The 26381-nt window shown below is 36.9% G+C and overlaps 1 protein-coding gene across 2 annotated transcripts in view; it reads right to left on the bottom strand.

Annotated features, from left to right (window-relative positions):
* Positions 1-26381, bottom strand: part of MPP7 (MAGUK p55 scaffold protein 7) — a 155261-nt gene that overhangs the window by 33678 nt on the left and 95202 nt on the right. For both annotated transcript variants that reach the window (XM_061468191.1, XM_061468192.1), the window contains exons 7-12: positions 16026-16157; positions 7229-7310; positions 6228-6313; positions 4333-4407; positions 3539-3735; positions 2949-3013 (exon numbers count right to left, since the gene is read on the bottom strand). In XM_061468191.1, the coding sequence (XP_061324175.1) occupies positions 2949-3013; positions 3539-3735; positions 4333-4407; positions 6228-6313; positions 7229-7310; positions 16026-16157 (637 nt within the window). The remainder of the gene's footprint in view (positions 1-2948; positions 3014-3538; positions 3736-4332; positions 4408-6227; positions 6314-7228; positions 7311-16025; positions 16158-26381) is intronic.

The following is a 26381-nucleotide window of genomic DNA, read 5'->3' as shown; positions in this document are numbered from 1 at the left end:
ATTTCAGAGAGCTCTTCTCTAGATGACTACACCAGTCCTTCACAGTTCCAGAACTGGCTTGAGAAGAGAGGAAAAAGAAGAAGTTGCAGAATACTTTTCATATGTTAATATGATTTTAACTGATTTTTAGATTAACTTTCAAGTAGAATGACACTACCACCCTGAAAGCCCACTTAAGAACCCAGAGCTGACTCAGATTTTCTGGATATCTAAGAAAATAGACTATTTCTCCTTGATTCTCCCTATTAAAAACAAAGGCATGCACCCAGGTTTCTTCCTCACTACAAAACGTGGGATATGTGAAATGAGTCAACTGAGCAGAGCAGGCTGACACCCAGAGCTACTTACCAAGAAAGCTTCCTAGTGCAACTCTTAGTCCTGAGTCCTCCCAGGAAAGGGACTTTTATTAGCAGCTCTGCTGAAGTCAACAGGTTTTCATCTTTGGGAAACTATAAGAATATCAGCTGGCAAATTGCCCTTTCCCTCCAAACTGCTGAGGAAATTCAGGTGGTAAGATTGGATGGGATCAACTGTGACAGCAAGCAACCTCTCAATATACAGGTAGTTCGTGAAGATGTGCAGAACATTACCAATTTCCCACCTCCTTACATGGAAACTTGTTAAATAATAAAATTTTAGAGGACAATAACCAGTGGGCCATACCCCACAATACAGAAAAGGGCTACACAAAAAAAAAAAAAAAAAATCAGACCTAGAAGTTCTTCCCAAATTTCTGTTCTCTGTAACCTTCCTTACATGTTTCCGATGCTGGCAGTATGTTTTTTGCTCAGATGAGCAATACGAGATTTTCCAGCATCCTCCAGTTCTGGCAAGGTGATTGCTGTGAACAAATACAGACAGGGCCTTCCATTCCACAGCTTTCCTGACATGCTTGGTAACACGAAAAAGCTGCCTAACCTGAGAAAGATCACAAGGGTGTGGAGTTTCCCAGCTTACATGGAATCTTCTGGAAAAGCCAAGCAAGTGGAAGGTTTTCCTGAGAGCAACTCTAGCACCATCCTAGTCACAGCAGTTTTTCTACATCTGAATTCCTGTCCTTAAAATGCCTCCTCCATGAAGGATCTGAATTCCTTCCCAGCACTAAAAACATTTTGTCTTTGAAAAATAGGATGGACCTCTACTCAGAACAGCACTTCCCCTCTTCCCATGGAAATCTGGCAAATATAGCAGCAGATTATCCTAAGAAATGTTGAAGAGAAAAAATTACAAGCCTCCATTAGTCTGCAGTCTCTCCTCCATCAAGAGGCACCACTGCCTTCTAGATGATATTTAGCTGGGCCTTGCTTTGTTTAAACGAAGTCTGAAAGAAGGATAACAGGCCTGCTGCCTGACCTGTATGTTTTAAAGGAAAGTGGAGGAAGAGAGGAACTCTTCCCCCTTGTTTAAGCCAATTAAGGCAAAGTTAGTGGAAACAGCAGAGACAACAATAGCAGACATACTGTGGGTCTTCTCTGGATTGCAATTTTGGCAATTCCCAATCAAGTCCAGGCTGTCTATTTGGAAGGGTGAGATGCATCTTGTAAAACCTTTCACTTGAAGGTCACTAAAAAGATGCAATCTATTAGAAAAAGAATCATGCAGTGTTGCTGCAGCAGCTGATTTACCTCTTCAAAAGCATCAGTGCCACCTTAATTGAAGGCTCTTGTTGAGGGTATTATCCAGATTCAAGAACAGTGGACAGAGAGAAATAGCTATACCCTGGGATCAGACACTTTTCCAAAACTGGGGCAGAGCAACTTGACCTAGAACCTAGAAAAACAACAGATTTACTACAAGCTGTAGAAGCTCCTCTTTGTTTCTAAGACCTATGTAAATTAGAAAAGCTATAGTGCAATCACATAGTCCGTTACTGTAATTACAAAGCTTATCGAGGGCTTTGGAGTTAACAATAGCATTAGGGCACACAATCAAATAGTGAAATGGCATGAAAGATAGAAAATGCAAATTATTAGAAAACTAACAGTAACTGAAGAACTTCAGAACACAAAAGCCATAGCAAGGAGTTAGGAAAATTGCAATAGAAACATTGGTGAGAAGTTCTAAAGTTAAAAGCATTTAGTTTTGCACTTAGTGTGCCAGCATCCACTGTTCGCCATAGTATCCACACTTCTTGTTTTAACGTTAAGGAATGAAAAATGGCTGGAAATTTTAGATCACTTTTGAATATTTCTAGTTGAACTCACAAACATGTTTGTATTTAAGTTTAGAACATACTGAAGCGTGATAGTTTCTTACATTGTACTCACTTTGTTATGAGTCTGTACAACTGAAAGAAATAACAGGTCAAGTAAAATATGCAATGATACTTAAAACAGATGTTGATGTAAATTCCAGTGGAAAGAAAATATTTGTTTCAATGTATTGCGCTTTCTTAGAGCTTTTCTTCCATTGTGCAACTATATTATTTAAAAGCAGAGACTGTTAAGACTGAATTTGTTTAAAAAACAATAAAAACTGGTTCTGTGAAAGCCTGTCAAAGAACAGAATGTCCTGACTTTCAAAACTCTGTGCTACTTCGTAGGATGCAAAAAATCACCAACTATACAGGGGAGAGAAGGGGAGAGTATCCAAACTTTTATCTCACTCTCAATATAAATTTCACTGTATTGATGCAGTCCAAATTATAAAATCTGTTGAGCCAATTCTATACTATTTCAACAGGGAAAGAACACTCTTCAACCTTTGAAATATTATATATCAAAACACTAATTGAGCTCAGTGGTTCTAAAACTAAGTTGGAAGGTTGGGATAAATTGTTAGCTGCTTTTAATTTCAGCTCTTATATTTACTTTCCTACTGATACATGTATTCAAGAAACTATTGTGCCCAGGAGAAATGCATCCTGTAGTCAGAGGGCTGAAACAAACTGCTATTTTATAAGGTTAGAGATCTGGAGTATGATTTCTATTCCAGGTTAGCAGACTTACATGACTTTCTGTTGGAAATTTTCAGTGGCTGAATCTGCACTTCTGGTCTTCTTACTGCAAATCTCCTATGAAATGGGAGGTAGTAAGGCAAAGACACAAACTCCTCGGTTTTCACAGCAAGTTTGGGATTAATAAACACTTAACATCACGAGACTATTGCAAAATATCCAGGAGATTTTATAAGAAATTAACTTAAATCAATGCAATCTATTGACAATCTAAAAAAACTTAATCCTCAGCCTCAAATTCTTGTAAGCTTTCCAAAACCTGCTTCAGTTCCTATTCCTGCACAGTGCATCACTGTGAATACAGATACTGATGTGCTATTTTCCATATGTTTTTTCTTTCAATCTGGATCAGCATTATCCTATCAGGTTTTGTCATTATTAATTCTAGCCAGACAAATAAGGAAATCCAAACTATTTCAGCAACAGGTTTCCAAGTTCAGCTGTCTTGTTGCAAATGCAGGTTGATCATACCATGTAATCTATGAGTATTACATATGACAACTACGCTAACTTAACAACTCGGCAAAGAATTGTCTTCTCTTACTACAAAAAATAATGAAACTATGCTTCTCAGTAGCTCACCTCTCCTGGAAATGCTTTGAAGGGATCAAGCCTGCTCTGGGATTGGCATCGCCTTCGTGTTTGGCCTGCCACCAGGTTGCATCATCCTGGCTCATGATCTGAAGGATATCTCCTTTTCTGAAAGCAAGTCCAGCTTCTTTACAAGGAATTGCTTTATCCTCATTAGGATCATAGTCAAACAGAGCTCTAATAAACATCTGAAACAAACAGTGTTTAATCTTTAGAATCAAAATATTAAATGTAATCCAACTTTACTTATGCTGTTCAAAACCACTGAATTAAATAATTTGAAGCAATAAACATTAACTGCTGTGAAACATCCTGATGGACATCAAACATAGAAGTTCATATGTGAATTTTAAATTCATTGCTTCTGCAACCACAACCCCAGTGTAGTAAAGGCTCCATGATCTGAGGCAAACGGATCCATAAAGGTAAGTTGTGTGCCCATATGGGGAACAGAAGAGAAGATACTTTTGAACCAAGGTGTTATCAAGTGTCTTCTACCAAGTTTATGATGGAAGGAGTACTTGGAAGCAAGCATGGTCCTCTAAGATGACAGAAGATTATCTATGTTGACTTTACAGCGGTAGAGTTAGGGCTTAAGAACCATGTTACACCCACTTGTAAATCCAGCACATGAATACTGAAGTGTACAGTGTGCTATACATTGTCACATTAGGAAAATTAAATCTGGAGGACTAAATCACATTCTTGGTTCTGGTATCCAAGCAAACAATATATATCCTCAGCAGAACAGTTACTCCAATAGTTTCAGAAATAGTCTCGCCTACCTTGCCTTCCTTCACTGGCACTTCTTCCTTCACACTAGGTATGATTTTAAATGTAATTGCTCCTTGAGACTGAGCCTGGTGAATGTTTGAAAAGAAAATACACTGAGAATAAAGCTGTACATTTCAAAGAACTCTTAAAAGGAAAATAAATGCAAATTAATTTAAAAATACTTGAATCAATGAATCTATCCTCTCCCAAGCAAGATCTGTGGAGTCTCACAGCTTCACCATACCAAATTTTGCATTGCAAAGATTAAAATATTTTCTTCAAATGCTCCATTTTATTTACTTCAGTGATGGGCAGAGATGGACTGTTAAAACCTGCGTGTTTCAGAGGTCCCACTCCTGCACTGAAAGCGGAAGCAAATGCTACAGCTAAAATGTACGCATATTAGAAGGAACTGCTGGAATCCTGGCACAGTTTGGACATCCCTGGAAAAATCCAACTAACATTTCATTTTTCAAAAAAAAGAAAAAAAAAAAAAGAAACAATCAAACAGGGTTGTGACATATTTATCATACAGAGCTATTGAGGGGGATTTATTCTTTTGGCAACTTTAAGAAACAGAAAAGAAAAACATATTTGAACAGATTACGTGTACTAAATGGAAAAAAACCCCTCTGCTATAAATCTTAAAACAAGTTAGCCATCATCAACCACCTCATCCATTCATCTTTCCCTATATCCCACTTAAAATGTGTCTGGCTGCATTTTACTTATTAACCACAATATATTCCCACTGCCTCAGTGACATTTTGCTATTGAAGGAAGCGCTAATCAGCTGGAGCCTCTGCTACTATTGCATGCAGCCGACAAGTTTCATAAAAACTAGCAGAGTGCAACAGACAGCCAACGATTTAAGCAAAATGGAAACAGGCCCGTCCACTACCAAGCGAGACATACTTCTGCCGGCATGTCTGCGATCCAAGAGCTCACTGTTTGACAAGCAGCAGCCAAGTTCTTATTTCACCAGCCGTAGGACTGGAATCAATAATTCTGTTACTTTTGAAACAAGCTCAAACTAGCGTTTGATGTTTATATTGTACCTCAAGGAGGCAAATGGGGAAATTGTTCACACCTTTTCCTAGTGCTATTGTGTTTCTAGAGATTTTTAAATATTAATTTTTGCAGGGAAATATGTTTCTATAGGGAATACAAAACCATAAAGCAAGTATGAATATCAGCAGACTAAAACTTGAAATTAATCAGCTTGGTTAATGAACCAAAACTGTGAGACAGCCACTCAATTCAGCTGGACAGCAAGGCATTTATGTATCTAGAAATTCCTACACCACGAATATAAGGAACTGTCATGACCCTCATTGGTTTCTTAGTAAAATATTTAAGTATTTCTGAAAAAGTCTAAATTACTTAATTTGCAATAGTGTTCCGTGAGTAATTAGGTTGGCTTTAGAGACTGCGTAGTTCAGAAGAGTGCAAACATAATCATATATATGGCTACATACTGCAAATCTATGTAAAATATAATCTTAATATAACAGTTATACAGTCTATTAAGTATATGTATTATGAATTAATTTTCACATGGAGTTAACGCTTTATTAATGAATAAATTTAAAATAGTTTTAATTCAACAGATCATGGTGAGCCTTAAAAACTGTAGATTATACACCGAGGTCTGCAACATCCTGCAACACATTTATAGCCATATTATCATCATTAACTCTTTACAAGTAATCTGTAATTGCATATATATGTAATGTGCAGAAAGCAATTCTTTAAGAGAAAGGAAATAGAGGTTTGTAAATAATGGCACTGAAAGGAAAGGCATTATTGTAGAATATACTTTTTTCTAAGAAATACACCAGAAATAACAAGTGTAATTACTTGTTCTTCATTCCCCTATATTAATTTTTAAACTTCTGGTATTTACCAAAATGTGTATTATTTCTTCAGGTCTTTTATCATCCACAGGAATCCCATTGACTTCCCTCAATTCATCACCAACGTGAATAAGACCTACAGAAGACAAAGAGGAGCTGGTAAAGTGTAGCTATGTGTTACACAAAAAATGCCATTAACATCCAGCTTTTTTCTCCCTTGTTCATCTGCTTTAAGCTCTGATTTAAAAGCAGGAATGTCTGGTGAGCACAACAGCTACTGTCCTCACAGGTTTGAGATGGTTGGTTTACTCACCTCCCTTCCTTCCTCTTGAAATTAGTTCTCTATGACTTTTCCAAGCTTTTATGCAGATGTTTGAAAAATGTCTGTGCCAATTCTTTTTCTACTCATACTACTTTCTCACTGCTAAACAGCTGCAAGTACCACAATGATCACTGAGGCTGTGAGTGCTAATGTGCAGCACAAACGCTTGCTAATTTAGCAATATATACATCTAGACTTACTCCATTACCCCATCTAAATGTGAAACACAGCTGTCCTAGAGTCTCTTCAGTGAAAAGAAGACTTTATAGTATAATCCAGGACTACTTGCTTGAGTTCTTGCAGACTTTGAGCATCCCAAACTAAACAATGGCAGTCAAGGATGTGCTGGTATTTTGAGAATTACCAGCTAAAACTCTAAAGGGATGCCCAAATAGAAAGTAATGCAACCATCCTGAGTTCATCCACCAGCAAGTAGTAATCTTGGAATGTACCATAATTTCTAAGTGGATGTGTTCATGTGGAAACAAACCATGATATACTTAAAAATACCCCTGTATCTGCTAACTGAAAGATAACTTGTTGCAACTGAATTGGGGAAAAAAAATTTAGAATCCTTTCACCAGTATTCAAATATCACTTTGGAAAACTGTCCAGACCCCAGGTATTTTTGTTTGTGATAGCATTTAATTTCTGTAACATATGCTGTTTTAGTTCATCTTGTTCAGTTTCTAGAACATGAATAGCTAGTGCCAAGCAGCAACACCTTACCACTTCTGTCTGCAGCTCCCCCACGCATTATCCTGGCCACCACAATTGCACCAGTCTGTTCATCCCTTTTAATAGTAGCTCCCTTGGGTAAAAAACAAACAAACAAACAACAACAAAGTTATTTGGTTAATCTCACTATAATTTTCATTCACTAAACTAAAAGACATTTGAGATGTAAAACTGCAAAAAGTTGACATTACATTGATATGTGAATAAGCCAGAAATTATACTTGCCTATGAAAAGAATATATAAAATACGTTGCTCTATTACCATCCTTTTATAATGTGACCTTTTTTCCATTCAGGAGTAGCTTATAGAATCACAAAATGGTATGGGCTGGAAGGGACCTTAAAGCTCATCTAATTCCAACCCCCTGCCATGGGCAGGGACATCTTCCAGTAGACCAGGATGCCCCATCCAGCCTGGCCTCCTGCATTCTGTATGTACACAGCTTTTTTAAAAAAGGAAAAAGAACAGAAAAAGTTTACTTTTCAACTTAACATTAACTGCAGTGTAGTTTACATGCTGCTAAAACTGTACTAAACTACTGCTGAAAATTGATAAATTACTGTTCCTATGATAAAAAAGTTCATGTTACATATTATGGGCACAAAAAGTTTATACGTTTGTAGTTATTACATTTTATGCTTAGAACTGCTTACGCACCCACTGATCATCGTTTTGCTTTACAGTGTTACCAATAAACATGAACATGACAACTGTCCCTGTATGTTGTGGCTCACCTGGAACAGCCACAGGACAGACATGCAGAGGAAGGGAACATTTCCTGAGTTAGTCATGACTTGTTTTCATATGTTACACAAACACAGTGCAAAGCATTTAGGTAAAATGACATCATTATCATTAAATTTCCAGCTAATAGCTGTCTGGATGAGGAAAATGCCTTTGTAACTAGAACAGTGAGGATGCGCTGAAAAGAGGCACAAGGTGATGGGGAAGACGCAGGCAGCAGCAGTGACAAGTGAGATGGGAAAAGGACGTGGAGTCACAAATCCACTGCCTATGCTGTGATGCCAATCCTAGTCAGGCAGCCAGGAAGGAGTGAGGGGGGAAATGTTGGCCCTGCTCTGGAAGACAGAATCCACAGACTAATGAAGGTGACTTGAGCTTGATAAGTCTTACTGTATAGTCACCTCCAAAAAGGTTATATCCAGTATTTTTAAATAACAACATAAAAAAAAGCATCCCCTGCCCAAGTGCTTTTTAGCTGCACAAGATTACTTTGCCATGTAAATGTCATTAGGTTATCTGTGAAAGCTCTAACTTTGCAATTCAACAGAGATGTTTAGGATTCTGGCAGCTAAGTCAATTTTCTGAACATTTCCGTATTTGTGATTAGTGAATGAACAGTAGTACTTTACCTATGAGTACAGGACAGTGCTACGTGCACTCTGCCATCACTGGTCAGAATTTCCTTCCATCAGCGAAATGTTGCGCTTGAAGTAAGGTGTATCAGTACTTTACAAAGTTCCTTGAATAATTAAACTGCTTTTACAGCTACCTTCTTGTATTTGTTTAGATTAAACATGAGCATCGTGGTTATCACGACTTTATTTGTTAAGTGTTTCACGAACATAAAAAGCTGAAGTATCTATCAACGAATAACAGGAGTGACACTTCACTAGTTAACAAATTTACTGACTGTAAATAAACTTCTTCCCCTTTCCTTCTACCTCTAAGACAGAAAGTACAAGACAAACAAAGGGAGTTATATGCAAGCTGCATTTCTTGCAAATTAATGCAAAAATTTAAAAGTCACCACACAATATTCTCTTTGGATGAAACTTTAACAGTAGCCAGCACTCTCCAGCAAAATTGATATGTGGTGTTTGTGTATTTTACTATACATCTTAAATTTCTCAGTTTGAAATTCTATCCATAAGCAAAGTAATTCTGCAATTTGCTAGCCTTATTTTTATGTATTATTTATAATGTAATTATAACAGTAAGCATTTGCTTGTATTACAGTTTTAAATGAGTTGAGAGTTTCAAAAAGATAAAGATTTAGCTACAGCTAATGTCACTTTAAAAACTCGTGATTAGACTTCTGTGCAAAAAGAACTGCATACCATTAGGAATATATTAAACAAAGCATTAACCCCTCTAGCCTACATCTCAGTATTAAGTTCTGACCTTGCAGCAACAGCTATTAAATTGAAGTTTATTACATCTGGTTGAAAGTACAAAGTGTCTTTTTTTCTGAATATATTCATCAAAAATTAAAAAAGCAGCATTAGGATGCTAGAGCTAAATAGAAATACAGGACATTTCCACTACATTGTCCATATAGAACAGAGGCTCTCCTAATTAATCAGGGGGAAACAGCCTTGAACAGAAGGGCTTTATGCCTTCTACCGGGAAGTCAATGCTATTAAATGCCACCAACTGCAAAAAGCAAGCGAAGACCGAGCCTTCCACCCAGCTAACTTCAGCCCAGCAACGATGTCTGTTAATGGGTACTTCATGTCACTACACCTTGCTTTTAGACAAAAAAGAACATTGTGTGCAATTCAAGATCACAGAATTGATACAGGCAGCATATGGAAGTAACAATACAGCTGTTGTCCAAGCGGAACAGCCACCTCATGCTCTTTGTGACTATCACTACTGGCACAAAATGAATTTTCCTAGCACAGATTAGCCAATTTGAAGGATGTCCCAGTAAAGACAATGGGTCAATTGGAATTTAAAAGCAAGGCACAAAATCAGGTTTGAATTTACAGGGAAATTCTTTAACCCAAGTTAGATCATTGTCAATAACTCTTCCACGGCAAACTGCATGTAAATGCGCAGGCCCATGAAAAGCAATATTTGTGTTTGTGTATTTTTGTTGCACCTATAGGACATAATGCAAAAAAAGAGGGTTCCTTAAATTCCTCTTCCCTCCTAATTTAGAACACTCAAGAAGAAATCATCAAACACAAGTGGGTTGGTTTTTTTTTTGAAAACCTGAAGAGTTGATTTTCTGAAAAAGCAGCTTCTCTTGTACTGCTGCCAGCCCTGCTTAAACTATGAGGTATATATAATCTGGCAAGAATTTCTCCTTATGAGATGTTCAGCTCCAGTACTTTCAGTTACATGTGCAGTGCAGCTCCTCATTTAGAGCTTTAAAAATGGAAGAAGGTTAGACTGGACTTTGAGAGCTGGAAAATATTTTCAGTGTTGAGAGCCAAAATGTAAGTTACCCTAAATGAGACATACACAGATGTAATAGCATAGCTCAGTTTAAAATAATTTTAAAGGGAAAAATAAGGAGTTTGGGAACCATATGGTGATCAGACCAAGAATATGTTTAAAGGTATACCATGCAAAAGCACTAAAAATAATATAAGCTCCTTCAGCAAGGCTCTTGCAATGGGGTTTGGGTTGTTGGTTTGGGGATTTTTTGTTGTTCGGGTTTTTGTTTGTTTTTTTTTTCCTTTGTTTATTTGATAGAGGTGGTGTTTGTTTTTTTCCATTTTTCATGTAGTAATACTGATTGGTGAGCATCACTCAGGGTTTCACAGACATAAGCTTTATTACTTCATCCATTTATCTGCTGGCTCCAGAATCTATAAACCTTTATATTTAAAGAAAGACTGTCCTGTAAAATAAATTACTAAAAAAAGGGTTGACAACATCAGTTAACATGTTTTTTTGCAAATAGGTTTTTGCATACTTTTCTGTTAAATAAAAGCACATGCAGATGTTGAATGGAAATAAGTACTTCAATAAGCCTAATTTCATGCTCTATTGAAAATGCAAATACATTTACCATCTTAAAGTAAACTTAAGGTAAGTAACTATACTTACTTCACTTATAGTGAAGAGTAATTTAAAAGTTGATGCCATTTACATGCAGACTATACACACTAAAGCTACCCCTACACTCAAATTAATCCCTCCTATAAAACAGTTGGGTTCATTCACTGGTAAGAACCAAGCTAAGGGGACTCAGAGTGAGAGGCAAGGCAGAGCTGTAGAATCTGCACAAACCAACCATGCAGATGATGCTTTTAAAACACCATCACTCATTTCTCCCAAGTTTAGCTATGGAAATCAGGTATCTAGCTCAAGCCAGGTGTCTAGGCTTCTCCTATAGTTAATAAAAAAAAAGAAGTAAATTAGGCAACTCCAGGGAATGAATAATCCTTCTATTAGGGTAGGCTTCTTAAACAGATAGCATGGTTTATTCTCTAGATCTGCCTATTTTTCTGTTGACTATAGACACAGCATAGAGATGAGTTTTCAAATCACTAGATTTATGTGGAATGAATCTATGTGATGAAAAAGCAACCATTTTAACATGAAGATGCATCCTAATCAGAATAATTGCATGACAGCTGTAACAAACCTGGAACATCATCTGGGAGCTGGAAGTAGTGAGAGGCCAAGAACTGAACTCCTGGTAGTGTGGCTGTACATCTTGGATGTCAGGAGTCCTACCCACGGACAGGGCTGAAAAAGCCCTGAAGAGGTAAGCGAAAGTAAAAACCCTCCAAGCTATCTGATAAAAGGCCAAATTATAGCCAGATGAATTTTGAACAGTCTCTGAAAAGAGATGCTTCTCTTTATGTAAGGTTCAGAGATGTTCTGAATTACTTCATTCAGATAAACTTCCTAACACAATTTCACCTGGCTTGAGCAATACACTGCTAGAATGGCATTTACTAATAGACCATTTAGGAAAAACAAAAACAAACAAAACAACTGTAAAAGGATTAGCAAAACGTTTAATCACCTCTTCCAAAAAACTGGATGAAAGTTCAGCACTGACTTCTGAACTGATGAAAACTGGCAAACAGAAGGCCCTCCCACAAACCATGTGTTTTCCTCTCTTTTCAGATGATTACTGCTGGGAATTCAAGCTTAACTTGCGGAAAAGCATGAACAAGTGCAAGAGTAAATGTGGTGTAGTTTTATATAAAAATGGTCGCTAGATATATTCCAAAGAAGTTAAGAGAGTGCTTCATTTGCTTCACAGAGACTATTGTTGAAAGTCATCCAAAAGAGATACCCAATTCAAGAAAGCCCAGAGCATGCAACTGATGCAAATAGCTTACTACTTTGCAGAAAAACAACCTCTACTGTTTGTGTACAAATAGAGAATGATAATCTATTTGAGGTGAAAGAAAAGTTCTAAGAGCTCTGTATCTTCAAGTCAAGAATCCAAACAATCTCTATCCCAGTAGAAATACTGTAAGGTGCCTCAATCTCAAGCTCAGCAGCAAGAATACTGATATAATGATGCAGGTGGAAGTCAGACTTTTTGACAGGAGAACAGTGAATAGATAAACCAAACAAGCAGAGACTCTTTGATCTGTACTAAGAATAGCCAAGAGTTTAGAACGAGCTCCGAAGGAAAAGACACCAAAAAGATACAAAATTTTAAATAGTTTAGTAAACATATGGCATATATTTTCTTTAGTAAACTAACTTGAGGAAGCATAAATGGAGTAGATCTAATATACGTAGTATAAACCTGTCTTTATTTATTCTGCCATGCCATATTTTGGTAATACCTTACCTAGATTACTTTCCATGTTTATTCTCACCCTTACCTAAGGGACAAAAAAATTCTAGGGAAGGCAAAAAAAATTAATAATAGATTTGTTATGTACAGTGGTGATGGTGTCATAATAAGTCACTATAAAGCTGCAGCAAAGAAATTCGTATTTGATGTTAACATTAATAATGTTAAAATGGATTATGGGTGGGTTATGGAAGAGGAGGACGACACTTGCACACTAATGAAATACTGCTGTTAATTTCCAGTCTAAACTTCCCAGGGCTGCAACTTGTGGCCATTGCCTTGTGTTTTAGCATCTTCCACTGTTGAGAAGAGTTTGACTCTACTATCCTTGTGAGCTCCCCACTCTCAATTAGTTGCAGGCTGCAATTAGCTCCCGCCCTTTGCCTCTTCCTAGAATAGGTCTATTACAGGTTCCATTATAAGGTTGGTTTTGCCTTGGTAAATAAACTAAGCAGTCTTTAAACCACAGAACTGAGTTCTCTCACATTTTTTGTTTTCCATGGCTGCCATCCTGTCTAGTAAAAGAAAGGTCTAAATAAAACCCTCTCTGTTACCTCCTTAGCACAAGAGCTTTGCTAAGTGTGGATGTACCTTCTAAGAGATGGTGCTCGGTTTGGCTGGGATAGAGTTGATTTTCTTCATGGTGGCTGATATAGGGCTATGTTTTGGATTTGTGCTGAATGCCATGTTGATAAACACAGGGATGATTTAGCTATTACTGAGCAGCAGTTACATAGGGTCAATGCCTTTGCACCAGCAAGTGGCTGGGGGTGCACAGGAGGCTGTGAGGGACACAGCAGGACAGATGACCCCAACTGACCCAAGAAATAGCCCATACCATAATGTTACCATGGTCAGCATGCAAAGCTGAGGGAAGAAGGAAGTGCGGGGGATGCTTGGAGTGATGGCGCTTGTCTTCCCCAGTAAACATTATGCATGATAGAGCCCTGCTTTCCTGGAAATGGCCTGCTCATGGGAAGTGGTGAATGGATTCCTTTGCTTGCATATGCAGCTTTTGTTTTACCTATTAAACTGCCTTTTCTCAACCCACAAGTTTTCTCACGTTCATCTTTCTGATCCCCCCCCCCCCCCCCCCCCCCCATCCCACAGCGGAAAATGAGTAAGCAATCAGCTGTGTGGGGCAGAGATGCAGGGATTAAACCACAACAGACACCCTGGTATCTGGAAGTGTTCAGTATACCACTGGAGTAAATGGCTACAAGTGGAATTTGAGGAACAATCCAAGGATAATCTTCGCCTTAGGCAACCCTAACTGCCTCTTTAAAAGGGCTTAAAATCTGAAAAACTTTATGTATCTCATGTAAGATTTCCCTCAGTTTTGTTTCCAAAGTTGCTATTTATACATTTTGTAATTTACAGTATTTAACTCACAAAAATCTTAGTAGTAAATAATGTTTGAAACATGAAACTATGTAAATTAAGATTTTTATGAAAATTTTCCTGACAAATGCAAGAAAAATCAAGGGTCTTTTCATTAACACTAAAAATAAGCTGCTCAGTTAGAACTCATTTCATGCTACATGTTCAAATTTTTTCACACCTTTCAGAATTAATACTCTTTCCGAGTATCTTAAAGCAAGTTTGCTTTCTTCCTCAAAGAATTTCTTTGATGAAAAAGAGGAAAGCTTAAAGCTGTGATTTAAATATTTTTGGGGAAAAAAGAAAAGAAAAAGGTTTAATATGTTAAAGTAAAAACTTTCCATATGGTCAAACTTTTAATTATGCCCATGGGCACCTACAATCAGCTAATACCAAAACTTACTTCTTGTTTACTGATGCCAGAAATACATCAAGAATAAAAGTGATAGTAAGTGTCCTGGGTTCAGCAGTAGCAGTCATTTTTTTCTCCTTCTTGGTAACTGGTGCAGTGCTGTGTTTTGACTTCTAGCTTGAGAACAGTGTTGGTGAAGCCGATGTTTTCGGTTGCTGCTAAGTGATGTTTACCCTGACCAAGGACTCTGTGAGGCTCATGCTCTGCCAGGGAGGAGGGGAAGCCAGGAGGAAGCAGAGACGGGGCGCCTGACCCAAACTGACCAAAGAGGTATTCCATACCACAGCACGTCATGCCCAGGATGTAACTGGGAGTTAGCCAGAAGGGCTGGGAGACTGCAGGGGTTGGAGGAGGTATCGGTCGGAGCTTGGTCGGGCTGGGGGGGGGGGGGGGGGGCAAGTTATCGGTCGGCTGGTGGTGAGGTGTTGTATTCCCTTGTTATTTCCTTTATCATTATTATAATTGGTGGTAGCAGTAGTGATTTGTGTTATACCTTAGTTACTAAACTGTTCTTATCTCAACCCGTGGGAGTTGCATTCTTTTCAATTCTCCTCTCCGTCCCTCCGGGAGCAGGGGGAGGGCAAGAAAGGGGGGGGGAAGTGAGCGAACGAATTACCTGACTGGGTTTAAACCACGACAGTAAGTTATCGACTGTGGGACAAACAATCCTGTATGTCTAACAGAGGAATCGCCCTCCCACAGTCATCTCAAATACAAAATCACAGCTTTCTCAAAGTAACTTTGCAGGTATTTTTTCAGGATTGCTATCTGTTAAAACAAATACAAAGTATAATATAAACCAAAGCTCTTACTGGTTTGCAGGAGAAAAAGAATATAGTTAAATTTTATGCAAGATGACTTCCACTCTACAGCAAATAAAAATAACCAAATCAGTGAAGTATTTTAATATTCTTGTAACACAACCTAGGCTTAGTCCTTTCATTTTTCCAGATATCCCCATGAAGATATTAACTTTCTAGTATTCATAATCCAAAGTACAACAACAGACATCTTAAATTTGCCCAGATTTCAATTCAAGTGTTTTAAAATATGTTTTTATGCTTTCTTTTCAGTGTACTGGAAGGTCACATTTTTTACATGAATGGTAACAGGCACAGTTCACAACATAGGTCAAGATTTCTTTGGGGATTCATTCTCTCATTTTAAAACAAGTTCATGATTTGAATTCAAGATAAAAAATGAATACATTAGTGATATAAATGCGCAGTCTGGCCCACATATACAATGCTCAAACATGAATGAACAAATCCTTATTATTCATTTGATGTGCTTTATTAATAAAGACTGCAAATGGAATTCACAAGTGTATTATTGAATGTTACGAACAAACACACGTAATGTCTGTCTGTCCACATTTCAAGTTAATGTCACCTATTCCCGTTTATTATCTGAACACTCCTCACCCAGTGCACAAACACAAAACCTCAAAACAAAAGACAGGACTGCTTACCAATGGTTCCCTGTTTTTGACCAGCCTGATTATTTTAACTGAATCTTCTTCCTCATCAATATCATCAGGCATGGGGGGCAAGACAGGATCATAGTTCTTCTGAGCAACAGTATCATGTACAGAGAGCAATGCCTAGAAACATTAACAGTATATTATTTGACATCTGAAAAGTTTATGAAAAACAAAGCAGAGGATATTATTTATAGACTCCACTAGCATGACGCATGTGGATAGACAATAATTCTGATATATGATTTTAACACATGTCAAATTGAGGAAACAACTCCATAAAGTACGTTTTCATATACACAGTGTATGCATCTAGTAAATTGTGGATACAGAACACTGCATTCAAACACACAAAACCAGCTAGTGCTTTTTGCACATTAGCTTGAAATTACAATTATTACTAACAGGAAAAAACCTGTCTCCTAAAGTAAGAACATCATTCTTTATGTCCTACATAAAAAGCTTCTGCAATATGGTAAGCAGTCTTATGAAACAAATAAGCAAAATAAGCATCTTCCAGTGCTTCTGTTCATGAGATGCATGATAGCAAGCTGTTGCCCAGCCATTCCCTTCACAGGAGCTCTGGAAGCTAACATGGATACTGGATCCCTTTCATATACGCTCCAAATTATTTTAAGAATTTTTAATTTATTGTGAAATTCATGATTGAGATTGAGGAACATAATGCTGAAATGATTTGGTTTAGGCAGGTCCTTATCAACCATGTGTCGCATGTCTTGCCTCCCTTCTTTCTCTGTTGCGTCTCCAGTTCATGCAAAGCTCAAACAACAGGTTTTTCAAAGAAAAGTCTAACAAAACCTGACAAAAGGTTCAGTCTTAAAAATAAAATCATTTATGAACTTGGTGAACGAATAAAAATCTTCAAAGTCAAAGGGAGTTAAGAAAGATCATTCCCCTAGGGCTCTAAAAAAAAAAAAAAATTAGAATCTCAGCTATAATCTAAAATTCACAGCTGCTTCTAGATACAGAGCTCGAAGTTCTTCTCTATTTTGAAAAGCCTTCATTATTTATAATACCTTTTAAACTGGTAAAAAAATGTTTAAGTAATGCTTTTATTTTGTAGCGTAAACTATGCATTGTAGCAGGAATAACAGCAACAGCCATACATAGAATTCTGTCTACTGCTTCAGATGCTTCTGTTTCCAAGTAGTTTCTCTTAAATCCTTGAATATTTTATATTTTGGCCTGGTATTTTTTCTCAAAGACTCATTATAACAAAATTTGTAGTCTGAATAGCAGAAGTAAATTACAAACTGATAACCTTTCTGACAATAAAGCAGTTTCAAAATGTTGAGAACACATCAGCAGAACACATCAACATTGTTGACGTGGACGACACAGAATATATCATTTCCATGACTGTAATAACGAGTCTATTGTAACAATTACAATGATGATTAAGAAGAAACTCCTTGATAAGGACCAGAAAACGGCTACATTTCTCTGATGGCAGTTTACTTTCTACTTAATAAAAGGCAGGAAATATTTGAGTGAGTACACAAATGACCACAAAATGTAAGTTCTTGAGGATAATGCAAATGTTTTAGTAAAGCATGACACTTCCATTATGCTATTCCAAGATTTTTTTCCTGGAGGAGACTGCAACGACAGAAAACAATATCCAGGCAAAGCCACAATCTATCATTTCAAAAGCTGAAGGCAGAAAGCATATGGTAATCTTGAAATTCTGAAGTTTAAATTTGAACTTGGGTTTTCAACAAAATAAACACAGGAGACAATGATGCCTGTTTCATGCAAATTTGTATTGTTCTACTAATTTCTACGCATATTGATAGATATTGATAAAATCATTTCAACATACTAATTATTTCTGCTATTCTTCCCTAGACAGAGTTATGCACTTGTACTATTACCATTAGAAATCACCAGCTCCCTCTCACCAAAGATTAGTTCTATTTTACATCTGAGCTAAAAACCTCAGGCTAGCAATTATAGTTCCTCCTAGAAATGTGTATTATGAAGCATTACATACATAAAAGCCATGCAATCACATCCAGTCCTCTAAGATGGATGTGAAATATCAAATATATACTAAAACAAAAGTAGTGTTTGCTTTTACTTCAGGCGACTTACAGTTAAGACTTCTAATACTCGTCTTCTTCAATTATGTTTTTCCACATAAAGCTAAGGCACATTCATGAACTGGTTCAATTTAATGAGGTTCTATATTGCAGTTTAAAAAAAAATCAGGCAGATAAACAGATGAATATAATATAATGCACCACTTCCAGAGTAAAACGCAGCAACTTAAAACATGTCCAAAAAAAACTACCCTGGACAATGAAACTTGTAAAACAGATTCTGTCCACTGCTACACTTAATTATGCCACCAGTGTTAACAAGATACTTCACTGCTCTGACTGTCAGACCAGGCTCCCAGGCAGCCTAAGTATTATAAACCAATGCCAATCAATGTCTTATTTATGACGCTTTTCTTCACTCACAACTGCAACCTCTTCCCTCCTCCTCCCAAAACACATACTAAATCACAAAGTACTACATTTTTCAAATAAGACATTTTCCCCTGTTGTACTACTTTATTTCAGTGCAAAGATGCATATTTTAGATGATTATGAATGCCAGAAATTGTCTTTTCTCAGTGTAGCTTCCAGAAGAGCTTCTGTCATCACAAACTTGTTTATGCTGTACACTGAACATGCCACAATTTCTTTCTTGCTTGTCTTCCATCATTGCTTCTTTTAACACCCTACTCTGTCCACTGTAGTCACTCTTGAAATAGTCAGCAGCATAGACACTGGGCAATAATTAATGTGCAAAAAAACCCACCTTATAAAGCCATTTTGATTTCACTTGATATGTTCAAGTAGGAGCGATTAGAGTCTGTCCTCAAGAAAACTTCCCTAAGTTTTGAATGCATGAATATCCATATTCACAGAGTAAAAGGACATTTCTTCAGCAGCTTCTTTGTACCATGCAGTTAATGTAATTTATGCTTAGTCCGAAAAACTATGTCTCAGACTAGACTTTCGTAGAAGAGGTTGGGACTTTTTAAAAGCAAACAAATTGCAAGTGCCAAGAAATAAAACTTGGATCCTATGATAAACAAGATGTATTCAGCATAATTGTGCAGTAAATGCACAAGGCAATGTAAAGCTAGTAATGTTCTCTTTTTGTACGTAAGTGATCAGCTTATTCACTTCCATGATACTAAGTTTTACCTACCACAAGGCACTGCAAGAAGTGCAGATGATTTTTTTGTTTTGTTTTGGTTTTGTTTTCAAATGCACAGCTCTTCAGGACTATGCATGGATGATCCAAGATTTGGGTCATGTATATTTAAGCACCTCTGGAGAAAAAGATTTTATTTCAGCTTCTATGCCTATGTTCTTTGCTTATGATTCACTAATGTAAACATGGTCCATATTTAGAACTTGAAAGAAGGTATGATTCAAACTCCTGCACTACCTAAATGTAAATATTGATGTTCAGCTAAATTCTTAGACATGATCTAGCTGGAAATGAACTTTCATCAGGCCTCTGAAATGTCTAATAACTAGTCCTATATTTTTCATATTAAAGCTATCACTGATCATTTCACAGTTTATAAATTGGAATTTTACACTATCAACTTACACAAAGAAAATTTCTCTCTCACTGCTGATATTTCACAGTCCACGATCCAAAAAATCAAGCAGGCTCTTGCAGATTCAGAAATTAATGACATCTGATTTTGCAAATGAGGATTAGGTAGGCAGCTTTTCAGTTGACATATGAAGTACGATGTACTCCAGCTCACCATATTAATAAACTGGTTTGTATGGTAAAAATCTCTTAATTTAGGAGCACAACTCCTGTAATCAGTCCTACCAGCAAACCTCAAAGTCCACTGATGAGTAAATGGTTATAAATAATTGTAAATTATGCTTCCTCAACAGGTACTGTAGTTTGTGTTACCATGTGTGCTCATGAATATTTCATAGAGGAGGAGAATAGTCGCTCAGGGACAAGAGCAAAATAGAAAGCATTGGTGCATTCGGGAAGACAGGTCTCTAAGGGGACAGAGCCAAAAGGTCCTCCAAGTGTCTGGGATACAGTAACAGCCCAAATGTATCTCAGATGTCAACCAACCTGAAATTCGTATTTGGGTTCTCCAGATGCAAAACCTGAACAATAGTAGGCAAATCCCAACAATTTCCAGTGGAAAACGTTGACTTTGCAGAAACTGCATATTTCTGCAAAAAACCCTGATGGAAAATCCTCAGCAAGTCTAATTACAAAGGCAATGTTGGAAAGATGACAAAGTTTAGATTAAGATTTTTTTTAATTACATGTTATAAGAAATGCTTCATGAAGTTTTCAAAGCAAAACCAGGTTTTCTTTTATATCATTGTAGCTCAGTATTTTCTCTGAAAGCTTTGTATGTTAATGTTCTTGAAAAAAAATGCCTGCTGTTTCCTGCAGAATAAATTGTGTCAAATTTTGCCAGTGACTGTAATGCAGCTTTACAAGGCTTTGCTGATAAAGGCTTAAAATGTTTGGTTTTGGGGTTTTTTTTGTACAGAACAAGTAGCACTTTGATCAGAACACTCTGATGTGCAAATCTAGTGAGCCTCAGTATTTACGTTCCAGTAAATACAAGAAAAACAGAACAGGACAGAACAATGGAAAAGGAAGCATTATTTATATTTAATATATAAATATTATTTATATTTTTTTAAAAACCAAAACAAATAGAGGAAACATATGAAAAGCAAAATGCCCTGGGTTCATTATCTGAAGTTTTAGTTTTCTTTAATTTATAGTCCTATTCTTAAGGAAAGCCAGGGAGGTATCCATTGGATGAAAATCTTTACAAATGCAAATTGTTTATGCTTTGTGAAACTGAAAGTCAGGTACACCTCAAATAATCTGCAGATAAAACAGCAAGCATAAATCCTATTTACAATTTTCTGGTGTATGCATCTTTGCCATTTGAAAGCAGTTTTTAAAAAAATGAAAACAACTTAAAGAATCCTTATTTTCTCTGAACAGCACATTGAAGTTGTCCGTGGATAAATTAATCTGAAAACATTTCCAGTCATCTGAGAGTGGTTTTCCCTTCACTCTGCAAGTTACCTTAAAATTGCTTTCAAAATTCTATTCATTCTACGGTAATGAAAAGGAAACCAAGAAAAATACTTCAAGTACATCCATCACTTGTTCCCTGTAAGGCTACAGGTATAGTGTCCAAAGTGATTACATTCTTGCATGATGCACTGAAGTTATTCACAGTCCTGCCTTGTGTCCTTGTTTCAGAACCTGGTTTATGTTTCAGACTTGCAGCTGGCAAACCTTTCAGCACACAAAACCAGAAGATAAACCCCACTGAAACAGACAGAACTACCATGGCATTCTTAGGAGGTTAAAAAAAAAGCTTAATTTCCTCTGGGTCATAAGAAGTAAAAACATCCTTCAGACCAGTACCAGCACAGTGGCATAAACTTTTAAAATCATTATTTTTCTGTCCATTACAGCAATGATCACAAAGGTCATATTTTATATTAATTTATAACACACTATATTTACCCTAATATGGCTTAAATTCAAATGGTAAATTGTTCATTTCAATATGTAAGGATCTGGAATGTAACTGCGTTATAAACACAAAGTTAAGAGCTAGTTAGATTATGATAATATATCCCAAGCCTATCTCAAAGTTAGTACAACTGGGATAACAGTGTCCAATAGACTAAAAGACTCTTTTTGTAGACTTTTTTGTTACAGCCACATCAACAAAATGTTAACTCCTATAGGCAACTGTTTCAGTTTTTCAAATTTCAAATAATTTTGAAAATAAACAATTATGAGCTTGTGCTATGGCACTGTCCTAAAAAGAATACAGCTTTTATCAGCTTGTTAGAAAAGGAACTGAGACCTACTATTCAAGAAAGCTTTTTAGTTAAAGTGGAAGATAATTTGGAAGCTTTAAAGTCTTTCATTCTTAGTTTGATCATCTGTCATATTTACTACATCTCCTTAGTGTGTGTCACTGGGGTTCTACCCTGTGACTCCCAGAGCTCTAGTGCCCCTTCTTCCCATTTGCATCCCCACTGAAACGTAAGACTATTTTGCTAACTTGATTGTGACATGTGCATTAGAAATTCAAAATTAAATTCCCTTTTAGATATATTTTGTGTTAACATCATAAATCTTCATTTCCAATTATGTATTTCAATTTATACAACTGTAAAACAAAAAGTATTTTGTCTCTAGAGAACGTAGCTAATTAAAAGAAGAGGATACTGCTCTCAAACAACAGCAATTCTTCCAAATTCATTAAAAATGCCAAATTGTTCTATAAAGACATCTCTCGTAATTGCAGTGGTGCCTACCTGATCATAATCTTTAAAATTTTTATGATTAGTTCCAATGTTTAGTACAACTCCCCTCTTCACATGCGTTCAGTTTGCTGTCACATAAGTTTCCGAAATTTCTTCAAACCATAAACTATTAAAGCTGAGAACACTTATTTCTTTATGCTGTTATTTTATTTTTTTTTTTACAAAAGCACATACACGGGTGTTTTCTCTTTAAACCAGAAAAAGAAAAATTTCCTCATGTATATCCCTACTATATATTCTGCTCAGCACGTCACAGAAAAGCAAAATAATTAAAACCAATTAAGTCTTCTGTAAAAGAGAAGCTTAGTGTTATATCAAACTTCATATGTTGTGTATTTACAACATACATTAAGTAACTTTAACGTTGTCACTAGACAAGGAAGCTAAGGAACATTTCTTCCTTTCTTTTACACATGAAAAAGACTGTATTACATAGGTTCTTAATTCTTTTTTCACTCAAACATAAAGTCATATAACTTTAATGTAAAGGTAAATCTGTAAATTGTAATTACAATGTAATTGTAAACCTGTAAAAAATGTATAACTGGAATGTAAAGCCAAAATCTTGAAAACACAAACCATCTTCTAAATGTTTCCTTCATAAAATTAGCAAATTATACTTGAAATATGTTTAAAAATAATCTAATCCATGGTTACACCTTAAGAATTATAAAAGTCTTACAAAGTCATTACAGCAATTGAGGAAAAACTCAGGAGTGGGTGCAGTACTTACTCCCACACAGGCCAGGAATTACCCCACCTTCAAATACAGCCAATTAGCCTGAATTATACAGAATAAAACATTCCAAGCAGCAACACAGTCCTCCCTCTATTCCTTGCTCATGTGAAGTTATAACAGACATTCCGCATTGCCTGTCACTTATAATGGAGATGGTGGTAGCGTTACACATAATATCTAATACACAATTAATTCACAGCACCAGCTCCTTTGTTGAACAAATGGAAAGGATTAACAAAAAAATCTCAACATCTGTCAGAAGACAGGCCAGCAGGCAGGGTTTGTACAACAAATTCTGTGCAGGTGCGCCAAGCTGCTGTCCGCCTTGTGAGACCCAAGCTGGAGGGGGGCAGACAGGCCTGCCCCACCGCAACACAGAACCTGTATGTGAGTGCTGCTACTACAGTACTCAGGAAGCACTGACAGCAGCAGAAGTATGAGATTTCACTTTCAGAAATTTAAAATACGCTTACAGAGAGCTAGGCAGGTGGATCCAAGCCTGCTCTACCACCATTTCAAATCACACAAGCATGCCCTCATACAGGTCCAAACTCCATTAAGACTAGAACAAACAGCACTGCCCACAGGCTGGCCTAGCCCCACCATGAATTTATGTATCTTTTATGTTTTATATCTTTAAGGTATGTATTTTAGTGCAACTTAATAATACAAACCAAATAAAATCCTCATATAACTCACAGCTTTAAGAAACACAAACACAGCAATGTAAGTTTAGGTACATCTAGTTCTGGTTATGTACCACCATTCTAAGTTTGACATGTTAAATTCTCACGCTATTTTTGAACCACCACCTCAGCAGAGCTTTTAAACTTGCATACTTATCCCCTGGAAGTGTAAGCATTTATTAACAGTTATTTTCCTCACGTGACTGCAAACATTTGATCGCACACGTGCGGTTATGACGGAAAAGAGCTTAAGATAGACACTGCTGTATTTATGCTTTCTGAATAAGAGATAACAAGGTGCATTTTAAAGAGCTCATTTCAGGTCCGGTTAAAAATCAAATACTGCATTCAACTGGATTTGCATTCTAAGGCACAGGAATACTGTCCTATTTGTTGATACCTTTACCAAGGTATAGCAGGTTTACATAATGTAAACTGTAAGTTTTTATTCAACATTGAAAATTAAGAACAACAGATGTGGCTGGCCTGCAGCCATGGGACTCTGCAATCATATTTTAAATCCAAAAGGAAATGCAATTCTCACATAGAGATAAACAAATCCACTTGATTTCCCAGAGCTACGTGCTCTGTTCTACTTCCAGAGTTCTGTTTTAATCAGAAAAGATAAACTATAACCATTATTAGCTCATTTAATTATGGTAAAGAATTCCACATTTTAGACAAGGGGAAAAAAAAAACAAAACAACCAAACCCAAACCACTCAGTGTAACTGGATATTGTATCCAGTTTTTAAAAGACTAGAAATACTCAATTTTTTTTTTTTTTTTCCCCCAAAAGAAAATGCATCTGACAAAACCTTGGAAATATTTTTAGGAAATTTGGAAATCTCAGGTCTGATAAATGTAACTGCCTCAGAGAAATTATTTTTTTCTTTAAAATACTTCTGTATAGACAAAAACCACAAATAACACAAACCTGTCAAAAGTTTAGTCATCAGATGCAAACACCCAGTTATATATTCAACAAAAGAATTTTATAACACAAAGTGAAAATATAGAAATATTAATTTAATCAGTTGCTGGAAACTTTTCCCAGCCTTTTTTGGCATGTTAACCAAATCTGCAAAGTTATAATCACCTTGCTAGACCATTCCCTCTACACCACCCCACTTGTGGAAAAAGTGATGTAGTGCAGTGAACTAATCCTAACCATCCTTCACCATGCCATGAACGTTAGAGCAGAGCTATAAGGAAGCTCTCCTGTCAGCTCCAGCTAGTGGTGCAGTTAGAAGCCAATCAGGAGGGATAAGTTTCCCCCACAGAATAGCATACAGCCAGTTTAAGTCAATCCCAAATTAAGCAATATACAAATTTTTAGATAAAGCCTATGCAACATCATTGGAAAAGATAGATCAGTTATCCAAATAATTTCAGGTGTGTCAGAAAGAGTTGCTCTAGACATCATTTTACTCAAGGAATCAAGAAGAAAAGAAACAAAGAAACACTCTCCAGCTATCAACATCATAATGAAAGGCCTGAAAATCTTATGCAGAATAAGCTCAGATATAGCTGAACAGACTCTAGGACTTCTCTGCAGAGGAACTGGAAATACTGAGTTCCAGCAATCTCCTTCCTTTTCTGCCCAAGAGAGAGCAGGGAAATCAGCAGAAGAATCTCAACTAAACAGCCTCTGCAGTACAAATACCTGGTCAACCTGATGGAGGAGGAAGCTGCGGTAATTTAGTATCTCTCCCAGGCATGTTTGCCATGAGATAGCAGGTGAAGAAGGCAATGGATAGGCAAAAGTATCACACATGCTGCCAGTTCTTTCCCCTAATGCACACAACACCTGTAAGCTATGCAGGGCAGGGAAACATGTGCTTTGTGCAGGATTAGGCACTCAGGCCATGCAAAGGGCTTGGTAGCCTGCAGCCAGCCATCTTGCTCAGCAACCAAGAAAGACATTTACCAAGCTGTTGCAGTTTTCAATTACATTAACCACGCTAAGGGTAAGGCACTTTTCCCTGAATCCCACTAAGATTATCACATTGCATTTAACTGCTTACAAGAAACAGACAGGAAGAGTGACTGAATGAGAAAGTCACTGATGGAGGGAAACGGAGAAAGGCAGCAAGGGGATGAATGAACGAGACAGAAAGCAAGGAGAGGGCGAGATGCAGTTGGGGCAACTGTCTTCAGACTCAGTCCACTAAAGCTTCAGGAGTATGAAATACACATGGACCTTCACTCATGCAATACCTACAGCGAAGCTTAGGATCTCTGCAATTTGATGCACCAACAGTTACTCTTGTAATACACCACTGACATTACTCATGCCTTCAGAGAAAAACAGCTTGTCACTTTGCAAACTATGGCATAACCAACTGTGCAAAAATCTTTAAAAAGCAGGTATAATTGATCTTTTTTTGTAGCACTCTGCAAATACCCTACTGTCTCGGGTTTTGGGATCAGTGATTTACAGGGAATATAGGGAAGCAGCTGTCTTAAAAAAGAGCTACTTTTCACTTTACAGTTTTCCTCTAAACTTACCAACTGCCGCATATAATTACCATTGTGAT

Source organism: Pezoporus flaviventris, unplaced genomic scaffold (genome assembly GCF_033815535.1).
Source record: "Pezoporus flaviventris isolate CSIRO_AGI_PZ_B2104156 unplaced genomic scaffold, CSIRO_AGI_Pfla_v1 ptg000047l, whole genome shotgun sequence".
NCBI classification, from domain to species: Eukaryota; Metazoa; Chordata; class Aves; order Psittaciformes; family Psittacidae; genus Pezoporus; species Pezoporus flaviventris.
The sequence above is the reverse complement of the archived record's forward strand: the minus strand, read 5'-3'. Positions and strand labels throughout refer to the sequence as shown.